Raw genomic sequence first — 17,842 nt, forward strand, 5'->3', positions numbered from 1 at the left:
TATTTGAAAAGTCCTGATGGATGTAAGGGAGCAAGCCAAGCTAAAGGTATGGGCCCAGCTCATAATAGCTGGTCAGTAAAAGCTTGCTGAATGAATGTACACGTGCACGAGTCAATCCAATGGTGAACACAGGAATAAGCTGCAGTGTTCCTATTTAGGTCTCTGACCTCACTTCCTCGGAAGTAAACCAACATTTATTGTGTAGTAGGCAGTGGATCCCCACCATCACCCTGTTTTGCATATTTGGGGCTCCCGAGCTGGGGTACATTTCTGTCAACTCCCTCCAGACCCACTGTCCTTTGGCGAGGACGCGGTGTTGTGCAGCCACCTGCCTCCGACTGGCAGGGAAAGTGTGAGAGCCGGGGCAAAATCCCTCCCGCCCAAATGCCTGCTCGATGTGGAAAGGCGCTCCGAGTCCAGGTGGCTGCGCTGGACGAATGGCACCATGGCCGGGTCCCCGCGGCCCGCTTTCATCCGCCAGCTGTCGGCTTTCCACTCTCCTGCGGCGAGGGCGCCTTCCCCCGCCCTCCGGAACTTTGCGACTGGAGCATGGTTCCGGGCGCGGCCTGTTGGCGAGCGGAAGCGGAAGTGCGCCCGGGAGGCGTCTGAGTGGTAGCTGGGGTGGCGGAGCTAGCCATGGAGCACGTGACGGAGGGTTCCTGGGAGTCGCTCCCGGTGCCGCTGCACCCGCGGGTGCTGGGTGTCCTGCGGGAGCTGGGTTTCCCGTACATGACGCCGGTGCAGGTACCCGGGGCCGGGGAGGTGGGCCCTCGGTGCGCAGGGGGCAGGTGGGGAAAGGGAGGCTCAGGGCGGGCCCGGCACCCGCTGAATTGGACGCGGCCGGTAGGTGTTAGGACTCGCATCCTGGAGTTTTCACCCCTCCGGCTGGGACTTTTGCCACGTGTTTCTGCTGCGCCGACTCGGGTGATGCCAAGCTGGTTAATGATCGCCAGGCAGAGGCGGCAGGCGGCGGCGCATCTGTGCCAGGGTCTTCACCGCCCCCCACCCCGCCCTTAGGTGCTGGGACCCAAGTGCCTGGTTCGTATTCTCCCCCTACCCCCTCTAGCTGTGAGACCTTGGGCAAATGACTTAACCTCTCTGTGCTTCATTTCCTTTTTCTGTGAAATGACGAAAATAGTATTACCAGAGGGTTGTTGTGGAGATTAAGACAATTTGGGGCACATCATGGGCGCTCAGTAAATGTTACCTGCTGTCATTGTTGTTATTATTACTTAGGCTAAGTGAAGTGTCCTGGTCCAGTTTATTCATTTATTCAAGAAATTTCTTGAGGACAAACTACGTATTGGGTACTTTTTTTCTAGGCTCCAGGAATTTTGCAGTGTTGGTCCCCACTCATGGGCCTTGTTTTCTAATGCAGGAGAGAGAGAAAGGGGTAAAGGAATAAGGTAATTTCAGCTGGTGATAAGTGTTGTGGAGCAGACAGTGACAAGAAGGTACAGGATAGGAGATAAGATAGAGGAGGCCTCTCGGAGGAGGTGTCGTTAAGCTGCTACCTGAATGAGAAGGACCTGGCTGTGGGGTGATTGGGGGCATGATATTCCAGCAGAGAGAAATGCCCGTGCAAATGCCCTGGGGCTGGAAATGAGATTGGAGGAACAGAAAGAAGGCCTCTGTGGCTGGAGCAGCATGAGTAGTGTAAGAGGTGAGCAAACCGGGTGCCGGATCGTGCAGGGTCTTCCTTGTAGGAGCTTGTATTCTAAATGCAGCGGGAAGCTGTCTTCCATGGGAAACTGTGCAGAAAGGGAAGGGATGTAACTGCGGTGTAGAGAATAGACTTCAGAGGAATAAGAGGAGAAGTGAGGAGGTCCATTAGGAGGCCACTGTCAAGTTAGAGGTGATGGTGGCTTGGAGTAGACAGGAAGCAGTGGATATTGAAAAGTCAATGTTGGGGGCTTTCCTGGTGGCGTAGTGGTTGAGAATCTGCCTGCCAATGCAGGGGACACGGGTTCGTGCCCTGGTCTGGGAAGATCCCACACGCCGCGGAGCAACTAGGCCCGTGAGCCACAACTACTGAGCCTGCGCGTCTGGAGCCTGTGCTCTGCAACAAGAGAGGCCACGACAGTGAGAGGCCCGCGCGTCGCGATGAAGAGTGGCCCCCGCTCGCTGCAGCTAGAGGAAGCCCTCGCACAGAAACGAAGACTCAACACAGCCAAAAATAAATAAATAATTAAAAAAAAAAAAAGAAAAGTCAATGTTGGGATAGCTTTAGGGTTCCTGAGGGGCCAGATGTGGGATTCACGAAGGAGGAATCTACAGGGACCCTGAGGTTTTTGTCCTTAGCAGCTGGTGGATGGTGGTATCATTTATTGAGATGAGGAAGGCTGGGAAGGGTAACAGGCTTCAGAGGGAAAATCAAGAGGGTTCTGTTTTGAAATGTTAAGTTGAGATGTCCATAGGCTCCTCAGGAAAGATGTGGAGGAAGCAGGCAGTGCTCTGTGCCATGCCTTGGGACTGTAGTGCAGAGAAGACCCAGTGTCTGCCATTGGAGTCGATGGTCTTGGTGCTGTCCACTATGGTAGTCACTCACATGTGGCTATTGAACACTTGAAAGATGGTGAGTCCATATTGAGATGTGCTCTAAGTGTAAAATGTACAATGGATTTTGAGGATTTAGTGTGAAAAAGAATGAAAAATCTAATTCTTTTTTTTTTTTAATAAATTTATTTTATTTTTGGCTGTGTTGAGTCTTCGTTGCTGCGCGTGGGCTTCTCATTGCGGTGGCTTCTCTCGTTGCAGAGCACAGGCTCTAGGCGCACGGGCTTCTGTAGTTGTGGCTCGCTGGCTCTAGAGTGCAGGCTCAGTAGTTGTGGCCCATGGGCTTAGTTGCTCCGTGGCATGTGGGATCTTCCCGGAGCAGGGCTCGAACCTGTGTCCCCTGCATTGGCAGGCGGATTCTTAACCACTGTGCCACCAGGGAAGCCCCCCCGCCCTGTTTTGACAACCCAAAATGTCTTCAAACATTGCCAAATGTTCCCTGCGGGCACAGAAATCACCCAGGCTGAGACTTACTTGTGTTGAAGCAGTTAGAAAAGGGCTGCACGTGCTGCAATGGGTGAGCTCAGGCTCTGGGGACCAGGAGTGGAGTGTGGTCCTGGAGGGGGCATCCTTGAAGCCAAGACCTGAGTCTGCTTCAGGTTCAGCTGCTCGTGGCTGCACCCAAAGGGCCAGGCCTCTTGTAACCCTGTGGGTTTTCTGCGGTGTTTATAATTAGAGGGCCTATTTAAATCGTTGTTTTGTGATACTAGAGCTGAAAGGAACACAGTGCCTTCAAACCCTTCCCGGTCCAGAGAGGAAGAGTAGGCGAGGCAGGGCTAGAACTCAGGACCCCCAAATCCCAGCTTGGCTCACTTGCCCTCCATGCTGTCTGTGTGGACACCGCTGCTGTATTACCTGTGAGCTGACCCCACTGGGGCCCCTGGTGGTGGCTGTAACTGGAGTCCACTTTGTGGTGGGGTCCAGTGTGACCAAGGCCAGCCTTGTGTTCCTCGGGCTCTGGGCCTCATCGGTGGAGTCACGGCATCCCCTAACCAGTGCTCTGCCATCTCTCTTTTCAGTCTGCAACCATCCCTCTGTTCATGAAAAACAAAGATGTTGCTGCAGAAGCGGTGAGTACCTTGTGTAAATGCAGCCTGTCTTCCTGTTTTCCTTCCAAAATGAACTGTGAGGAAAAGCAAACGGAAACTTTCTGCCCTTTGCAGGTCACAGGTAGTGGCAAAACACTCGCTTTCATCATCCCCATCCTGGAAATTCTCCTGAGAAGGGAAGAGAAGTTAAAAAAGAGTCAGGTGAGGATAGCTAAACGGTTTATTTTCACTTAGTCATCAGAGAGTTCACAGTTGAGGAAGAAGCTGGTCAAAAGCTTGAAAAAGTAAGAAGGAAAAAGTACAGTCTGTCCTCATTACTTGCAGATTCTGTGTTTATGAATCTGCCTACTCCTTAACATTTATCTGTAGCTCCCCAAAGCAGCACTCAGTGTGCTTTCGTGCTCATGCATGGACTTGTGTGGGGCAGCGACAAATGGGAGTCGCCTTATGGCACTTTCCCAGCTGAGTCTGATCAGGGCGATACTGCCTTCTCGTTCCACCTCTCAGGCTGTAAGCAGGTGTCCTTTTCCTGGTCAACTTACTGAGGTGATTTTTTTTTTTTTTTTTGGTGATTTCACTGTTTAAAATGACCCCCAAACATAGTGCTGAAGCGCTTTCGAGTGTTCCTGAGTGCAAAGAGGCTGTGATGTGCCTTATGGAGAAAATACATGTTACATAAGCTTCTTTTGATAGTGCTGTTGGCTGTGAGTTCAGTGTTAATGAATCAACGGTATATATTAAATGAGGTGTCTTTATTTAATAATTTAATTGAAGTATAGTTGACTTACAAAATAAGGTATCTTTAAACAGAAATATATGTAAAACAAGCTTATGTATTGATAGGCCGACACAAATGTGACCAGAGGCTTGCAGGAACCTAACCCCATTTCCCCAGGAGCAATGGTCCAGTATTCGCTAACAGCGTATGTGGCCACTTTGTAGAACAGAATGAGGACTGACTATAATTCAAACTACAGTTGACTTTTGAACAACATGGGTTTGAATGGTGCAGGTCCACTTAAATGCGGGTTTCTTTTAGTAGTGAATAACTATAGGTCTACACCAGCCGAGGTTGGTTTAATCCCTAGATGTGGAATTGGGATATGGAGGAACCAAACTGGTTATGTGGAGGGCCAACTGTAAATTATTTGCGGATTTTCGACTACGCAGAAGGTTCGCATCCCTAACCCCCCCATCATTCAAGGGTCAACTCTCGATGTGTACCGTGACCGGGCACTGCTGAAAAAGCCCAGGAGGTGCTGTTTCTCTGGGAACCTTCGTCCATTAGGTGGAGGGTGCGTCTTGTGTGAGTTCAGCTCTGCAAGCCCTGGGCTCTGCTAATCACGTGCCTTCCCCCGCGTGGGCAGGTTGGCGCCATAATCATCACACCCACGCGAGAGCTGGCTGTTCAGATAGATGAGGTCCTGTCGCATTTCACGAAGCCCTTCCCACAGTTCAGGTAAATGGGAGGCAGGGTCCCTGTCAGCCATGGGCTGTGATTTTGCCTGACCTGCTCAAAGACACTTTTCTTGTTTTAGCCAGATTCTCTGGATCGGAGGCAGGAATCCTGGAGAGGATGTTGCGAGGTTTAAGGAACACGGGTAAGTTGCCTTGCTTGCTCTTGGCATTGAATCCAAGAGGAATCGACACATGATCTAGGCTTAACCGGAAACCCCCTGCTTCAGAAGCCCCCTCCCCACAAAAAGTTCTTTCTTCAGGGCAACCTCCCATTTTGCTCACGGGCTCACGATCTCGTCCCTACCGTGGTGGTCCCTGACCTCGCCCCGAGCCCCAGACACACAGATAATCCACTTGTCTGCTTGGCATCTCCCCAGGCGTCTCACAGCTGTTGCAAACACGTCTACAACAGGAGCTTGGAATTTTCATCCCCAGACTTGCGCCTCATCTGGAGTTGCCTGTTCACCTGCCCCCATTGCTTCTCCTGAAGTCAGGGGTTCAGCCTCGGCTCCTCACCGTCCCCTCCACTACCCCTGACAGTTAACTGTCACCACATCCTCTGCATTTTCTCTCCAGAGCGTGTCTCTAACCGTCAGCCTTCCCGTCGCCACCTCTCCTACTCATTTCTCCCCTGGACTCCTGCAGTAGCTTCTCTGTCTCTCTCTCTTCTGTGTGTGTCTACTCTTGCCCCCGATAGTCCACGCTCCGCGTAGCAACCAGAATGCCAGTCAGGTCGTGTCACTCATTGAAAGCTCTTCAGTGGCTCCTGCTGGCCCTTGGGATAGATCCTAGTGTTTGCGTGGGACCTGTGAGCCACCACTCTCCACTGCTGCCCCCCTTCACAGCCCGCCCTGCTGCCACAGCGGGCTGGCTTTCTCCCAGGTGCTGCCCGTGCCAGGCTCTTCCGTGTCTCCAGGAGGCTCGGGAAAGTCGGGGTGGTGTCTGTCTGGCAGCATTTTACCTTCAGAGCCTAGAGAGGCGCTGAGCACACGGCCGGTGTTTCATAAACGTTCGGAATGTGTGTTTGAATACGCGATGGCCATCACTCCTTGGCATTGTATTGTCCCACGATGAGTAAGGTTTGTAATGAGCAGCAGTAGAATTTGTGCCCAGTTTGTCAGTGAATCTTAATAAAGAAAACTATTTTTCTTGAGCACTTGCTGTGTGCAGCTACAACGGGAGATACTTTGCAGCAGGGGTCACAGACTCGAGTTGCTACAGGGCTCAGAGGATACTATCAACGTGTGAAGGGGTGGGCGGGGAGTGGGAGGAGCTGGCTAGTTCGTGCCTGAGTACTCACCTCCAGCTGGTCGCTGCCCACAGAACTCTGGGCTCAGTTCTCCAGGTTTTGAATTTTTAAAAAAGAATATGGAATTCCAGATTTTTGTGTGTTATCTCCAGATTTTTTTTAACTGTTGGCATGTAATTCACATTTAAAACAAAAACAACAAAACTTTCCTGCAGGTCACCCAGTCTGTGGGGGCCACGTTTGGCTTTCAGTCTGACAGTTTGTGATCTTTACATAAAATTATCCCTCGTTCTGTTGACATTCTCATTTTATAGATGAGTGACCTGGGACCTAAAGTGGTTGAGTAAAGTCAGGGGGTGAGCAAACCCTTTCTGTAAAGGACCAGATGGTAATTATTTTAGCTTTGTCGATCACACAGTCTGTGTCATAGCAGCTCACCTCTGCTGTTATCGTGGGAAAGCCGCCAGAGGCAACCCATGAATGAAGGAGGCTGTGTAGTTACGTGCCAATAAAATGTCACAAAAACAGCGGAGGCCAGATGTGACCTAAGAGGCAGTTTGCTAAGCCCTGCCCTTGATCTCAGCCTGGAACCCAGACCTGTCCCCTCACGGTGCAGCCTTCTCTTCCCACTGTGGTGGTCTCCCTTCTCTTCGCTGGCATTTTAGATGACTTTTGCTGGGGGGAATACAAAACTTGGTGTTTGGAATCACAAAGGTCCCCGAGATCCAGCGAGTGCGGTAAATGTTAACTTTGTTTTCGTAGTGGGAACATCATTGTGGCAACCCCAGGCCGCCTGGAGGACATGTTCCGAAGGAAGGCAGAGGGCCTGGATCTGGCCAGCTGCGTGAGGTCCCTGGAGGTCCTGGTGTTGGATGAAGCGGACAGGCTTCTGGATATGGGGTTCGAGGCGAGGTACTGGAGTTTGGACTTCATGGGCTTCGGGTGACACAGGATGAAAGGGAGCCCAAGATGGAATTCCTTTATTACTCCATGACTGTCTCTATTAGCCACATGTGAATTTCTTTTTTTTTATAAATTTATTTATTTATTTATTTTATTTTTTGGCTGCGTTGGGTCTTCGTTGCTGTGTGCTGGCTTTCTCTAGTTGTGGTGAGTGGGGGCTACTGTTCATACGGTACACGGGCTTCTCATTGCGGAGGCTTCTCTCGTTGCGGAGCACAGGCTCCAGGCGCGAGGGCTTCAGTAGTTGTGGCACACGGGCTTAGTTGTTCCGCGGCACGTGGGATCTTCCCGGACCAGGGCTCGAACCCGTGTCCCCTGCATTGGCAGGCGGATTCTTAACCACTGCACCACCAGGGAAGTCCCGCATGTGAATTTCAAATCATTATGTTGTTTAATCCTTCAGATTCTTCCACACAATTTAAATTCCATTTCTTCTGTCTTTGATGTTCTTAAGATGTGTTTTCCTCCATGGCTTCTTTAAAAGTATCTGTGAGTTTTAAAAAAGTAGTTTTATTGGGATATAATTCATATGTTACACAATTCACCCATGTAAAGTGTACAGTTTAATGGTTTTTAGTCTCAAAAAGTTTTGTCTTAATTTCACTCTTTTAATTGCCCCCCATTATAAAAGTAAAATTATATGCTTACATTGAAGAAACCTTGGGAAAATGAGAGTATACAGAAGAAATGAAGATCGCCCATAATCTCACCTCCCAGTAGTAGCTACTGTAAATATTGTGATGGTTTTCAGTCTTTTAAAATAACCTGTTTAGTATCATAAAACACCATTTGTTGATTATGCTGATAAGTGAGGGGTTAAGATGAGCCCTCTCTTTTTAGCATAAACACCATCTTGGAGTTTTTGCCGAAGCAGAGGAGAACGGGCCTCTTCTCGGCCACTCAGACGCAAGAAGTGGAGAACCTGGTGAGAGCAGGCCTCCGGAACCCTGTGCGCATCTCAGTGAAGGAGAAGGGCGCGGCGGCTAGCAGCACTCAGAAGACCCCCTCCCGCCTGGAGAACTACTACATGGTGAGCGCTGGGTGGTCTCACTGACTCCTGCAGGCCATCGAGGAGGATGTAGGGGTCTAAGGTACAGCGTGGGGACTGGGGTTAACAGTGTCGTGTACTTGAAATTGAAATTTGCTAACAGAGTAGTTCTTCAAATACAAAAGGAAACTATGTGAAGTGCTGGGTATGTTAATTCACTTGATTATGATAATCATTTCACAGTGTATGCGCATGTCATCACTTCGTACACCTTCAGTGTATACATGTATAGATTTTTAATGTGTAAAAATGCTTAAATATATACAATTTTTATTTGCCAATTATACCTCAGTAAAGCTGGAAAAAATAAAACAAGTATTATAAGCCAAAGCAATTTAGTGAAAAAAATTACCAATTTTTTTTGACTTGAACCGCTTTCAGTAAGCTTAGTTATGTTTTTCTTGGGGCCGCGCCGCACAGCACGCGGGATCTTAGTCCCCCGACCAGGGATCGAACCCGCCCCCTGCAGTGGAAGCGCGGAGTCCTAACCATTGGACTGCCAGGGAAGTCCTGTTTTTCCTTTTAAATGATCACCTACAATAATTGTTTTAACAACTTATTAGATTTTCCAATTTTTATCAATACGATGTACAGTGTTCCCACTGATACATGTTAACTCTTAGCAATTAAAACAAATAAGCAAGCAAATGGGACTTCCCTGGCAGTCCAGTGGTTAAGACTCTGTGCTTCCACTGCGGGGGCACGGGTTTGATCCCTGGTTGGGGAACTAAGATTCTGCATGCTGCATGGTGCTGCCAAAAAAAAAAACAAATAAGCAAGCAAAAAATAAGTGCTCTAGAGACTGGCTTTCAGTTTTCTAGGAAACCAAATCTATAAAATGATACCCTGTGGCACATTTTTAAATGCATTTGGGGGGCTCCCCTGGTGGCGCAGTGGTTAAGAATCCGCCTGCCAATGCAGGGGACATGGGTTCTAGCCCTGGTCCAGGAAGGTCCCACAGGCTGCCGAGCAACTAAGCCCATGCGCCACAACTACTAAGCCTGCGCTCTAGAGCCCGCGAGCCACAACTACTGAGCCTGTGTGCCACAACTACTGAGCCCGTGTGCCACAACTACTGAAGCCTGCGCACCTAGAGCCCGTGCTCCGCAACAAGAGAAGCCACCACAGTGAGAAGCCCGTGCACTGCAACAAAGAGTAGCCCCCACTCGCTGCAACTAGAGAAAGCCTGCGTGCAGCAAGGAAGACCCAACACAGCCAAAAACAAAAATAAATTAATTAATTAAAAAAAAATGCATTTGGGGACAGAGCTAGGATACATGGCTATGTGTGATGATGCTTGTCATTCAGCAAGTAAGTGAATAAGGAAGTTAACGCAGGCATAACTGTATTTTAAGCATAGTCTCCAAGGACGGTGTTTATGGACCTCCTGTCGCCAAGTGATCAAATGTTTTTATTACACGTGCACGGGGTGTGCTGGGTGCAGGCACGGGACATGCTGGGTTACCGGCCCGTTAATATGAGCCTGAGTTAGAGAAGGGCACAGCCAGACGTGCAGGTGAAACACAAAATCGAATTATGGCCTCTCTGAAGGAGACTTTATTGGGCGATAGTGTTCTGCTCTGTAACCTAAATGGTGTTTTTCGATTTACAGCTGGGAGTTGCTGAATTTGCAGCAGTAAATCCTAGCTGCCCTTACTTGTAGTTTCCTCACAAAGCAGCGGGAGGGCTTTTGGAAATGTGATTGTTAGTAATGAGGCCACCCTCTTCTGTTCTCTACCATCACTGGGTCGGGCCAGGGGCATCTAGAGAGGATGGTCAGCCAGGGTGGCAGCGCCATCTGGGGACTGGGAGAACCCGCAGGCCAGTGTCACTGCTTGACAAGGCGCATCTAAATCGTCAGCCAGGAGGTGGGGCTTTTCTTTTGGCCGAGAGGGGCTGCTCAGCTCCTGAACACAGTGACCTGGTCACGAAGAAGTGGGCCGTTTCCAAACCAGTGTCCCTCGTGCTGCGGACCGTGAGGGCGATGAGGTCGCTGTCCTTTGGGTCGATTCATGGGGAGATCGAAGGCAGAAGAGTTTGCAGATCAGAAAACCACCTCTGCTGCAGCTGCCTGGAGGATGCGTTTGAAATCAGACAGGAGGTGTTATACCCGGTGTTGCTATTTCTGCTTGCAGCCGGGCTGGTAAAGTTAGGAGGCCGGCTTTTCCCAGGGGAGGGAGGAGGTGGTGGATAGTGTAGTGGTTACGAGCAGAGGTGCGAGGGCAAGGCCGCCCAGCTGCACAGCTAGGCTTTGTCCCTTCCTAACTGCACTAGTTCACCACTTGTAAAATGGGGGCTCTGTTAGCACCCATTTCGTAGGGTTGGTGGAGGATTGGTTTATTAATACAGATGAAGGTTTTAGGCCAGTGCTTAGTGTGTAGTAAGTAGTAATAAATTAGCTTTGGAGCCCACTGTGGCTGCTGCTGCACTCTGCTCTTTTGCATTTATTTAAGTGACTGCATTTAGAGATGTCTGAGTGTGTGAGAAAGAAGTCCCAGACTGAGGGTTTGGTTAGGGTAAAAATGGGATGCATTCAGGTGGACTTAAATGTTTCCAATTTAGGAGCACTCGGTTGCTTTATTAAGAGAGACTGGAGTCTGTCTCCATGGAGGTCTGTGAAATAATTCTGTGCATTCCGCTGTGGAGACCTGTGTTTACCTTAGAGCAGTGATTTCTGAACATGGCTGTGCCTCAGGATCTCCTGGGCACTCTTAAGTAATACGGACCCTTGGATCCAATTCCACAGCTATGACTCGTAATCTGTATGCTGTGTCCAAGGATCTGCATTTTAAAGACCTCCCCTGGGGATGGTGTTATGGCCGGCATGACGCTGTTTGCATGTTGGGGTTGGGAGGTACCTACTGCACTGGGTGACTCCCTGTCCTCAGTTACATGACTTTGTGAGTTACGTGTGTCAGCAGCCCAGGCTGATATTTATTCTGATCTCGGTAGACTGAGTAACATTCTGACGAAAGTCTGTCCCTTTTCATGGAGGAAATTAGATTCCTTAAAATTTAAGGCCGAAACTGAAAATAGCTATGGGGTTATTATTGTCAGCAAATTTGTTTTTATTTTATTGGTTTTCCTTTTTATTTTGTAGGTATGTAAGGCAGATGAGAAATTTAATCAGCTGGTACATTTTCTTCGAAATCATAAGCAGGAAAAACACCTGGTCTTCTTCAGGTAATACTTCTGGAGTTCAGCCACACCCAGAACGTGCACATGTGTGTAGCCATCAGGTTTGGAATTCCCTTCAGGTTGTTTGTCTGTTAGGAATGTGTTTGGCTGCAGATGACTTCTGCAGCTCAAGCTGGAGGGGTTTATTTTTCTCCTGTAGAAAGAAGTCCAGAGGCAGGCAGTTCCTGACCCTGGTTTCCGTCTCAGCAACGTCAAGACCAGTGTTTCTTTAGCTGTCTTGGCCTTTCCTTCCTGTAGGTCACCTCCTAGTTTTAAGATGACCACGGTGACACCTGCTGCCACGTTTGCATTGAAAGCAGATAAAAGAGGAAAGGCAGAGAGGGGGGAAGGGCAGTGCTCGCTATATCCGACCCTTTTAATCAGAAAAGCAAAAGACTTTCTCAGACAGCCCCCTCCCAAGCTGACTTCTGCTTTTCTTGTATGGGCCAAAGGGTCACCCAGCAGCCCCTCACTTTAGGAGATGGGAAAAAAACAAGTGGGTAGCCGTCCCAGCCTCTGTAGTTGAGGGAGGTGAAGGAGGAAGTGGTTGGGAGGGTGTTTGATCCGCCAGCCTAGTGTCTGCCACACTGGGGTGTGTCCTGTTGTCAGAGTGCAAGATAGGAACAGATGTGTGCATCCTTTGGGCTGTTTTTTTCCTCCTCCAGATATACCTGTGGTGTTGTCTTTTTGGCAACACCAAAAGAATTTTATGTTTCCTTTCCATCCATCATGTCACCAATAAAATGCATTAGCTGTACTGTCCCACAGTTAGAAACACAACCTGGTACACACACACACACACACACACACACACACACACACGAAACTGAAACAAAGATTTAATAAAACTGCATTTGACTAGGTGGGATGCATTCTGATGCTTTCTGTTCTGTTCTGCTCTAATTTTTTAAAAATGCTGGTCCATACTCACCAAATTGATTTCAGAACCCACCAGATTGCTTTCAGGATCTGTGGGTTGTGACCCTAGTGTGCAAAACTGCTTTATTATGTACTGATGTGACTCTTGGTGGAAACTGGGGAATCTGGCAGCAGTCAGTTAGCACAGGTGTTTAAGACAGGAGATTTAGACAGGAGTTAGCCCAAATTGGAATCCTGCAGCCTGGTGTAGTGGGAGAACATGGGAGACGGAATCAAACCTTCCTTCTGGTTCTGCCTCTGCCACTCACTCATACTGCCTCTCTGTAAGCTTCAGGTCCCTCATCTACAAAAGGATGTGACAGCCCTTTGGAATCCCTCAAATAAAAAAGGTGAACTTTATTAGAAGGGGGCTGTGTCGGGAGTTCACAGACTCAAAGAGAAAGTTGGCTGCACCGCCTCTAGGGAAGACAGGATCTGGGGGACCCAGATGGCCATCTGTTTAGGGCACAGCCTCATTGGGATGACCCTGCTTCAGTCCCCTTTTGTCCTCGACTCCAAGTCCAACGTCTAGGATGGAGGACCTGAAAGGTCTGACTTCTGCTGAGCCCTTGGGAACTGCACTGTGTGGGGAAGAAGCATTTCCCTGAAGGAGAAGCAGGGGTAAAGCTATATTTCAGATGTCATTGTTCTTGTCGTGAGGGACTACTTCAGTTTCCTTAGTTTCTCAGGGAGCCAGGGAGATCCCCTTGCTAGAACAGCTTTAGACAGTAGGAATACATTGTTTGGGTTTTAACTCCTGCTGAAGGGGTTTTGTCAAAAGATTGGCCTTCCCCTGGCCGAGAGCTTAGTTGTGGATGATATGCACAGCCATTCTCCTCTGCAGTCTCCTGGGACGACTGGGCGGTCCCCACTGCATCTAGTGCTCGCGGCCTCGCTCCCCCCATCGCAGGAGGACCAAGGCGGCCTACGACTCTAAGCCCTCTGTCCCCTCTCGCAGCACTTGCGCCTGCGTGGAGTACTGTGGAAAGGCTCTGGAGGCCCTGGTGAAGGGCGTGAAGATAATGTGCATTCACGGAAAGATGAAATATAAGCGCAATAAGATCTTCACGGAGTTCCGCAAATTGCAAAGGTGGGTTGGCTTCCTTGGCGATGGCGGATCTCCAGCCACTCTGCTCTTTTGCAGGTCGCTCTGCCTCGAAACCCTCACATGTGTTTCCCTGCCTGGAACCCCCTTCCTCCTCCAACCTGGTTATCACATCTTCTCTGTATAAATATCCAGAGCCCCTGCCCTCTGTCCTGACCCCATTACACTTTGCTACACTGACTTCCTTACTTGTCTGTCAACTTCCCTGCTAGGTTTTAAGCTCCATAAGAATGGGAACCTGTATTGTGTTCATTGCCCCAGTGGGGCTTTGGTAGCTGTTTGTTGAATGACGGAACAGACAGGAGCAACCCGTTAAAGGCTGCAGATTGTCAGCCGGTGGCTAGGCTGTAGGGAACTTGTGGCTCTAGTGATCATAACTTGATTCTGTTTGTGCATAGAACTAATACTTCTCTGTGTTTCTTAATCATTGAGCCTTCTGGCTATGTTAAAAGCAATCTTTTAGGCAAAGTGATAGAATTGATGGATACACGACAGTCTGGGAGGGAAAATTTCATTTGTTTTTTTTTAAATGGCTGCAAAGGATTAGACCAAATACTGTGTTTGTTTTTTTTTTTTCTTTTCCCTCAGTGGAAATATGCTAATTTAAAAAATCTTCTCAGTGTCTCCTCCCCACCTCTTTACAGATTTCACTGAGAACTTGTAAAGTCCTAGAGGTTCTTAGGAGGAAGAAAAATCAAAATGTTATTCCTATATATTTGCTTCTGTGAGAGATTCTGCAACCTGTGTTGTTACTGTCATCCCTCAGTAAAGACTGCTTGACGGTGAGGGAGACAGTGGCCTCCTTACTCAGCGTGGTGTTTTCTCATTTTCTAGTGGGATTTTAGTGTGCACGGACGTGATGGCCCGAGGAATAGATATTCCTGAAGTAAACTGGGTTTTGCAGTACGACCCTCCCAGCAATGCCAGGTACAGCATGAGAGAATGTTACCCGCTCTGTCTAGGAATCTAGGCTAATGAAATAGGAATCCTGAGGAAGAAAACATAATGATGGTTGTCAAAACATTACGAAATAGCAAAAATACGGGAACTGGTGAGCTATCATTGATAGGTCAATAGTGATACTGTATTATGCAGAAATTTCAGTCAGTTTCAAATACTTTTTAATAGATCTTTTTAATTTACTTATTTATTTATTTTTAAATTTTTTGGCTGCGCCGCACAGCATGTGGGATCTTTACTTCCTCGACCAGGGATGGATCCCATGCCCCCTGCATTGGAAGTGCAGAGTCTTAACCACTGGGCCATCAGGGAAGTCCCTCAAATACTTTTTAAAGTTCTTGCAGAAATGCACATGATAGAGTGTTTAAAGGAGAACAATATATACACCATATATGAAGATGTCAGTTATTCTCTGAAAGCAAGCATATATTCCTGATAAATGCCTGCAAACATAGGAAAGCACCTGTAAATACAAACTCGTAAGCAATAGTTGTTACTTCCTGGGGGAAAGGGGGGTCCTCATAGGTCACTTTTATTTTCTTTTTTACGCTTTTCATTGTTTTCCAAATTTTCTACTGAGACTGCGTCCTCCTACCTGTACCATCAGATAGGCATAAATTTAAAAGTTTTACAGTTCACAGTAAATGTCTAACAGAACCCTCTCTGGTTTGCACGTGTACTTTAATCGCCAGCTGTTCTATAGCACTAATAAGCGGCGGGTTGGGATGGAGCTCCTCGGGTCATTTTAGGCACATCAGCCGTGCGGCTGCAGGCCTGTGCTCTGCTCGGCCACCATCACGTGGTGACCATGTTCCCACCCCTTGTTGTTCACAGCGCCTTCGTGCATCGCTGTGGCCGCACAGCCCGCATCGGCCATGGCGGCAGCGCGCTTGTGTTCCTCCTTCCCATGGAAGAGTCGTACGTCAATTTCCTTGCACTTAACCAGAAAGTAAGCTGTCTTCCTTTTTCCTATGGAATGTCCAGTGCTGGGGTAGTTGAAAAAGTTCTTTTCCAGCAAGTGGGGTCCAGAACTTAGATTAGGGGTTGCAGACATACAGGGGCCAGGCTGGTGATGTCCGTGCGGGAACCTGGCTGGCTTTATGGCTGTGGAGAGGCTCTGGGGTATGGCCACCGCTCGGCCCCAGCTAAGTATCACTAGTTGGGAACATAGACCTATGTTGCCATACTTTCCAACCAGAAATCAGGATTGTTAGGTAAAATCTCATTTTAAACTTTGCTTTAAAATTTTTTAAATACTTTCTGGACCAAGTAAAATACTTTGCTTGGATTTGGGCTTCCAGGCCTCTGCTTTAAGATTAAAATGGATTGTTCTGCCTTTGGTTTTACTGGCACTGGCTCTTATGGGGTAGCCTTGGGGATGGGGTGATTCCAGCCAGAAGTGACGCTGTGGTCCCTGTGCAGTGCCCCCTGCAGGAGATGAAAGTCCAGAAGAACACAGTAGACCTCCTTCCAAAGCTCAAGTCCATGGCCCTGGCCGACAGAGCTGTGTTTGAAAAGGGCATGAAAGCTTTTGTGTCGTACGTCCAGGCTTATGCAAAGCATGAGTGTAACCTCATCTTCAGATTAAAGGGTAAGTTGGACTTCTTCACATAATTGTATCTCCATCTGAAACATCTGATGGTTTTAGAAGTATTATAAGTATGAAACTGCTTTGTTTTATAAAGATGTCAGGCCTATGCCAGGGTTAATGTATTCTAAACATTTAAAAGGAGGTCTTCCTGGGAATTCCCTGGTGGTCTGGTGGTTAGGACTCCGAGCTTCCACTGCAGGGGGCATGGGTTCGATCCCTGGTCGGGGAACTAAGATCCCGTGTGTGCGGCGTGGCCAAAAAAATAAATAAATAAAAATAAAATAAAAGACAGTCTTCCTTGGGTTTGAGTAGACAGAGAATACACTGGCTGCTGAGTATTCCTTTTAAGTAAAAATGTAATTAAAATTGTATTGCTATGAATGTTCTGTGGGTTGATGCTTATAATCCTATTTTGGGTGTGCTAACTGCAATGTTTTGGTTTAATCAGATCTCGATTTTGCAAGTCTTGCTCGAGGTTTTGCCCTGCTGAGGATGCCCAAGATGCCGGAGCTGAGAGGGAAGCAGTTTCCAGATTTCGTGCCCGTGGACGTCAGTACAGACACTATTCCATTTAAAGATAAAATCAGAGAAAAGCAGAGGCAGAAGCTATTGGAGCAACAAAGAAAAGAGAAAACAGAAAATGAAGGGAGAAGAAAATTCGTAAAAAATAAAGCTTGGTCAAAGCAGAAGGCCAAAAAGGAAAAGAAGAAAAAACTGAATGAAAAACGGAAAAGGAAAGAGGTAAAGTTTGCATTTTTATTATTTAAATACTCAACTTAGAATTGTGAACAAGTTTCACTGAAGTGTAGTATATGGTTATCTTCTAATAGGAATTGCATAGGACTCTCAGATTTCTAAACTCCCTTGGTGGCCTGGGTGGGGAACGCGCTGTTTGTGGAAGCTGATCTAAGAGCTTGTAGTTACTGATTAAAATTGCTGGTTTCACTTAGAACACTGTTGCTGAGAAATTCAGTAGCTTGTTGATCTCTTCTGCACTCAGGGTTCTGATATCGAAGATGAGGACATGGAAGAACTTCTTAATGACACAAGGCTCTTGAAAAAGTTTAAAAAAGGCAAAATTACTGAAGAAGAATTCGAGAAGGGGCTGTTGACAAGTGGCAAAAGATCAGTCAAGACAGCAGATTTGGGGATCTCAGATTTGGAAGATGACTGCTGATTCCTGCCGCTCAGGTGAAATGCACGAGCGCAACGGGAATGCCAGGAGCTGCCCTGCGCTTGCAGACAGCTCGCACATGCGTCTACTGAACAGAACTTCAGCAGACGTCCGGGAAGAACCACCTCTCCCAAAGCTGTTGTTGCAGACGGGGGAGATGTGAGGGGTTTCACGCTCATGAATATTTTATTAAAAACATACCAGTCTTTGAAGTCTAACAGAAGAAAATGTAAATTAACTGAGTGTAAATAACAGATGTCAATATTTATTTTGATGGGTTACTCAAAGAGCTCATTTTTTGGTGGCTATTTTATACTTATTTTTTAACATAAAGATACTGATGTAGACTTGATTTTAGGCCTTTTAAAATTCCTCAGTGTTTTCAGGCACCTGATCTCCCTGGATGTCCTTCTCCCTGGACTTCAGTTCTCTCTTTGATGTACTGCGCAGAACACCTGCACAGCCCCTAGTACTGTTTTATTGGTGAGTATCTGAAGAACAGAGGAAGCAAGTCATTCTGGAAAATTATTATGCCTTCTGTTGAATAAACTGTATTTCATTCTGATTGTGCCTTAAGTGTGTGAGGGTGGCTGC

General features: G+C 47.8%; 1 protein-coding gene across 1 annotated transcript; it reads left to right on the plus strand.

Moving 5' to 3' along the window:
- The first annotated feature begins 601 nt into the window (after nt 1-601).
- DDX55 (DEAD-box helicase 55) lies at nt 602-17,792 on the plus strand. Its single transcript, XM_061169562.1, has 14 exons — nt 602-744; nt 3,576-3,626; nt 3,720-3,806; nt 4,973-5,064; nt 5,144-5,206; nt 7,075-7,224; nt 8,116-8,305; nt 11,424-11,506; nt 13,377-13,508; nt 14,358-14,450; nt 15,318-15,432; nt 15,906-16,074; nt 16,523-16,815; nt 17,075-17,792. Exons 1-14 carry the CDS (start codon nt 637-639, stop codon nt 17,249-17,251), a joined length of 1,803 nt encoding a protein of 600 aa, XP_061025545.1. The 5' UTR covers nt 602-636; the 3' UTR covers nt 17,252-17,792.
- Nucleotides 17,793-17,842: the final 50 nt, after the last annotated feature.

This window comes from Eubalaena glacialis, chromosome 15 (genome assembly GCF_028564815.1).
Source record: "Eubalaena glacialis isolate mEubGla1 chromosome 15, mEubGla1.1.hap2.+ XY, whole genome shotgun sequence".
Taxonomy (NCBI): Eukaryota; Metazoa; Chordata; class Mammalia; order Artiodactyla; family Balaenidae; genus Eubalaena; species Eubalaena glacialis.

Coding starts and splice junctions, on each gene's coding strand:
- DDX55 (XM_061169562.1), top strand. CDS start 637: ATGGAGCACGTGACGGAGGGTTCCTGGGAGTCGCTCCCGGTGCCGCTG. Junction 3,807..4,972: donor AGAAGTTAAAAAAGAGTCAG/GTGAGGATAGCT, acceptor CCGCGTGGGCAG/GTTGGCGCCATAATCATCAC. Junction 8,306..11,423: donor GCCTGGAGAACTACTACATG/GTGAGCGCTGGG, acceptor TTTATTTTGTAG/GTATGTAAGGCAGATGAGAA.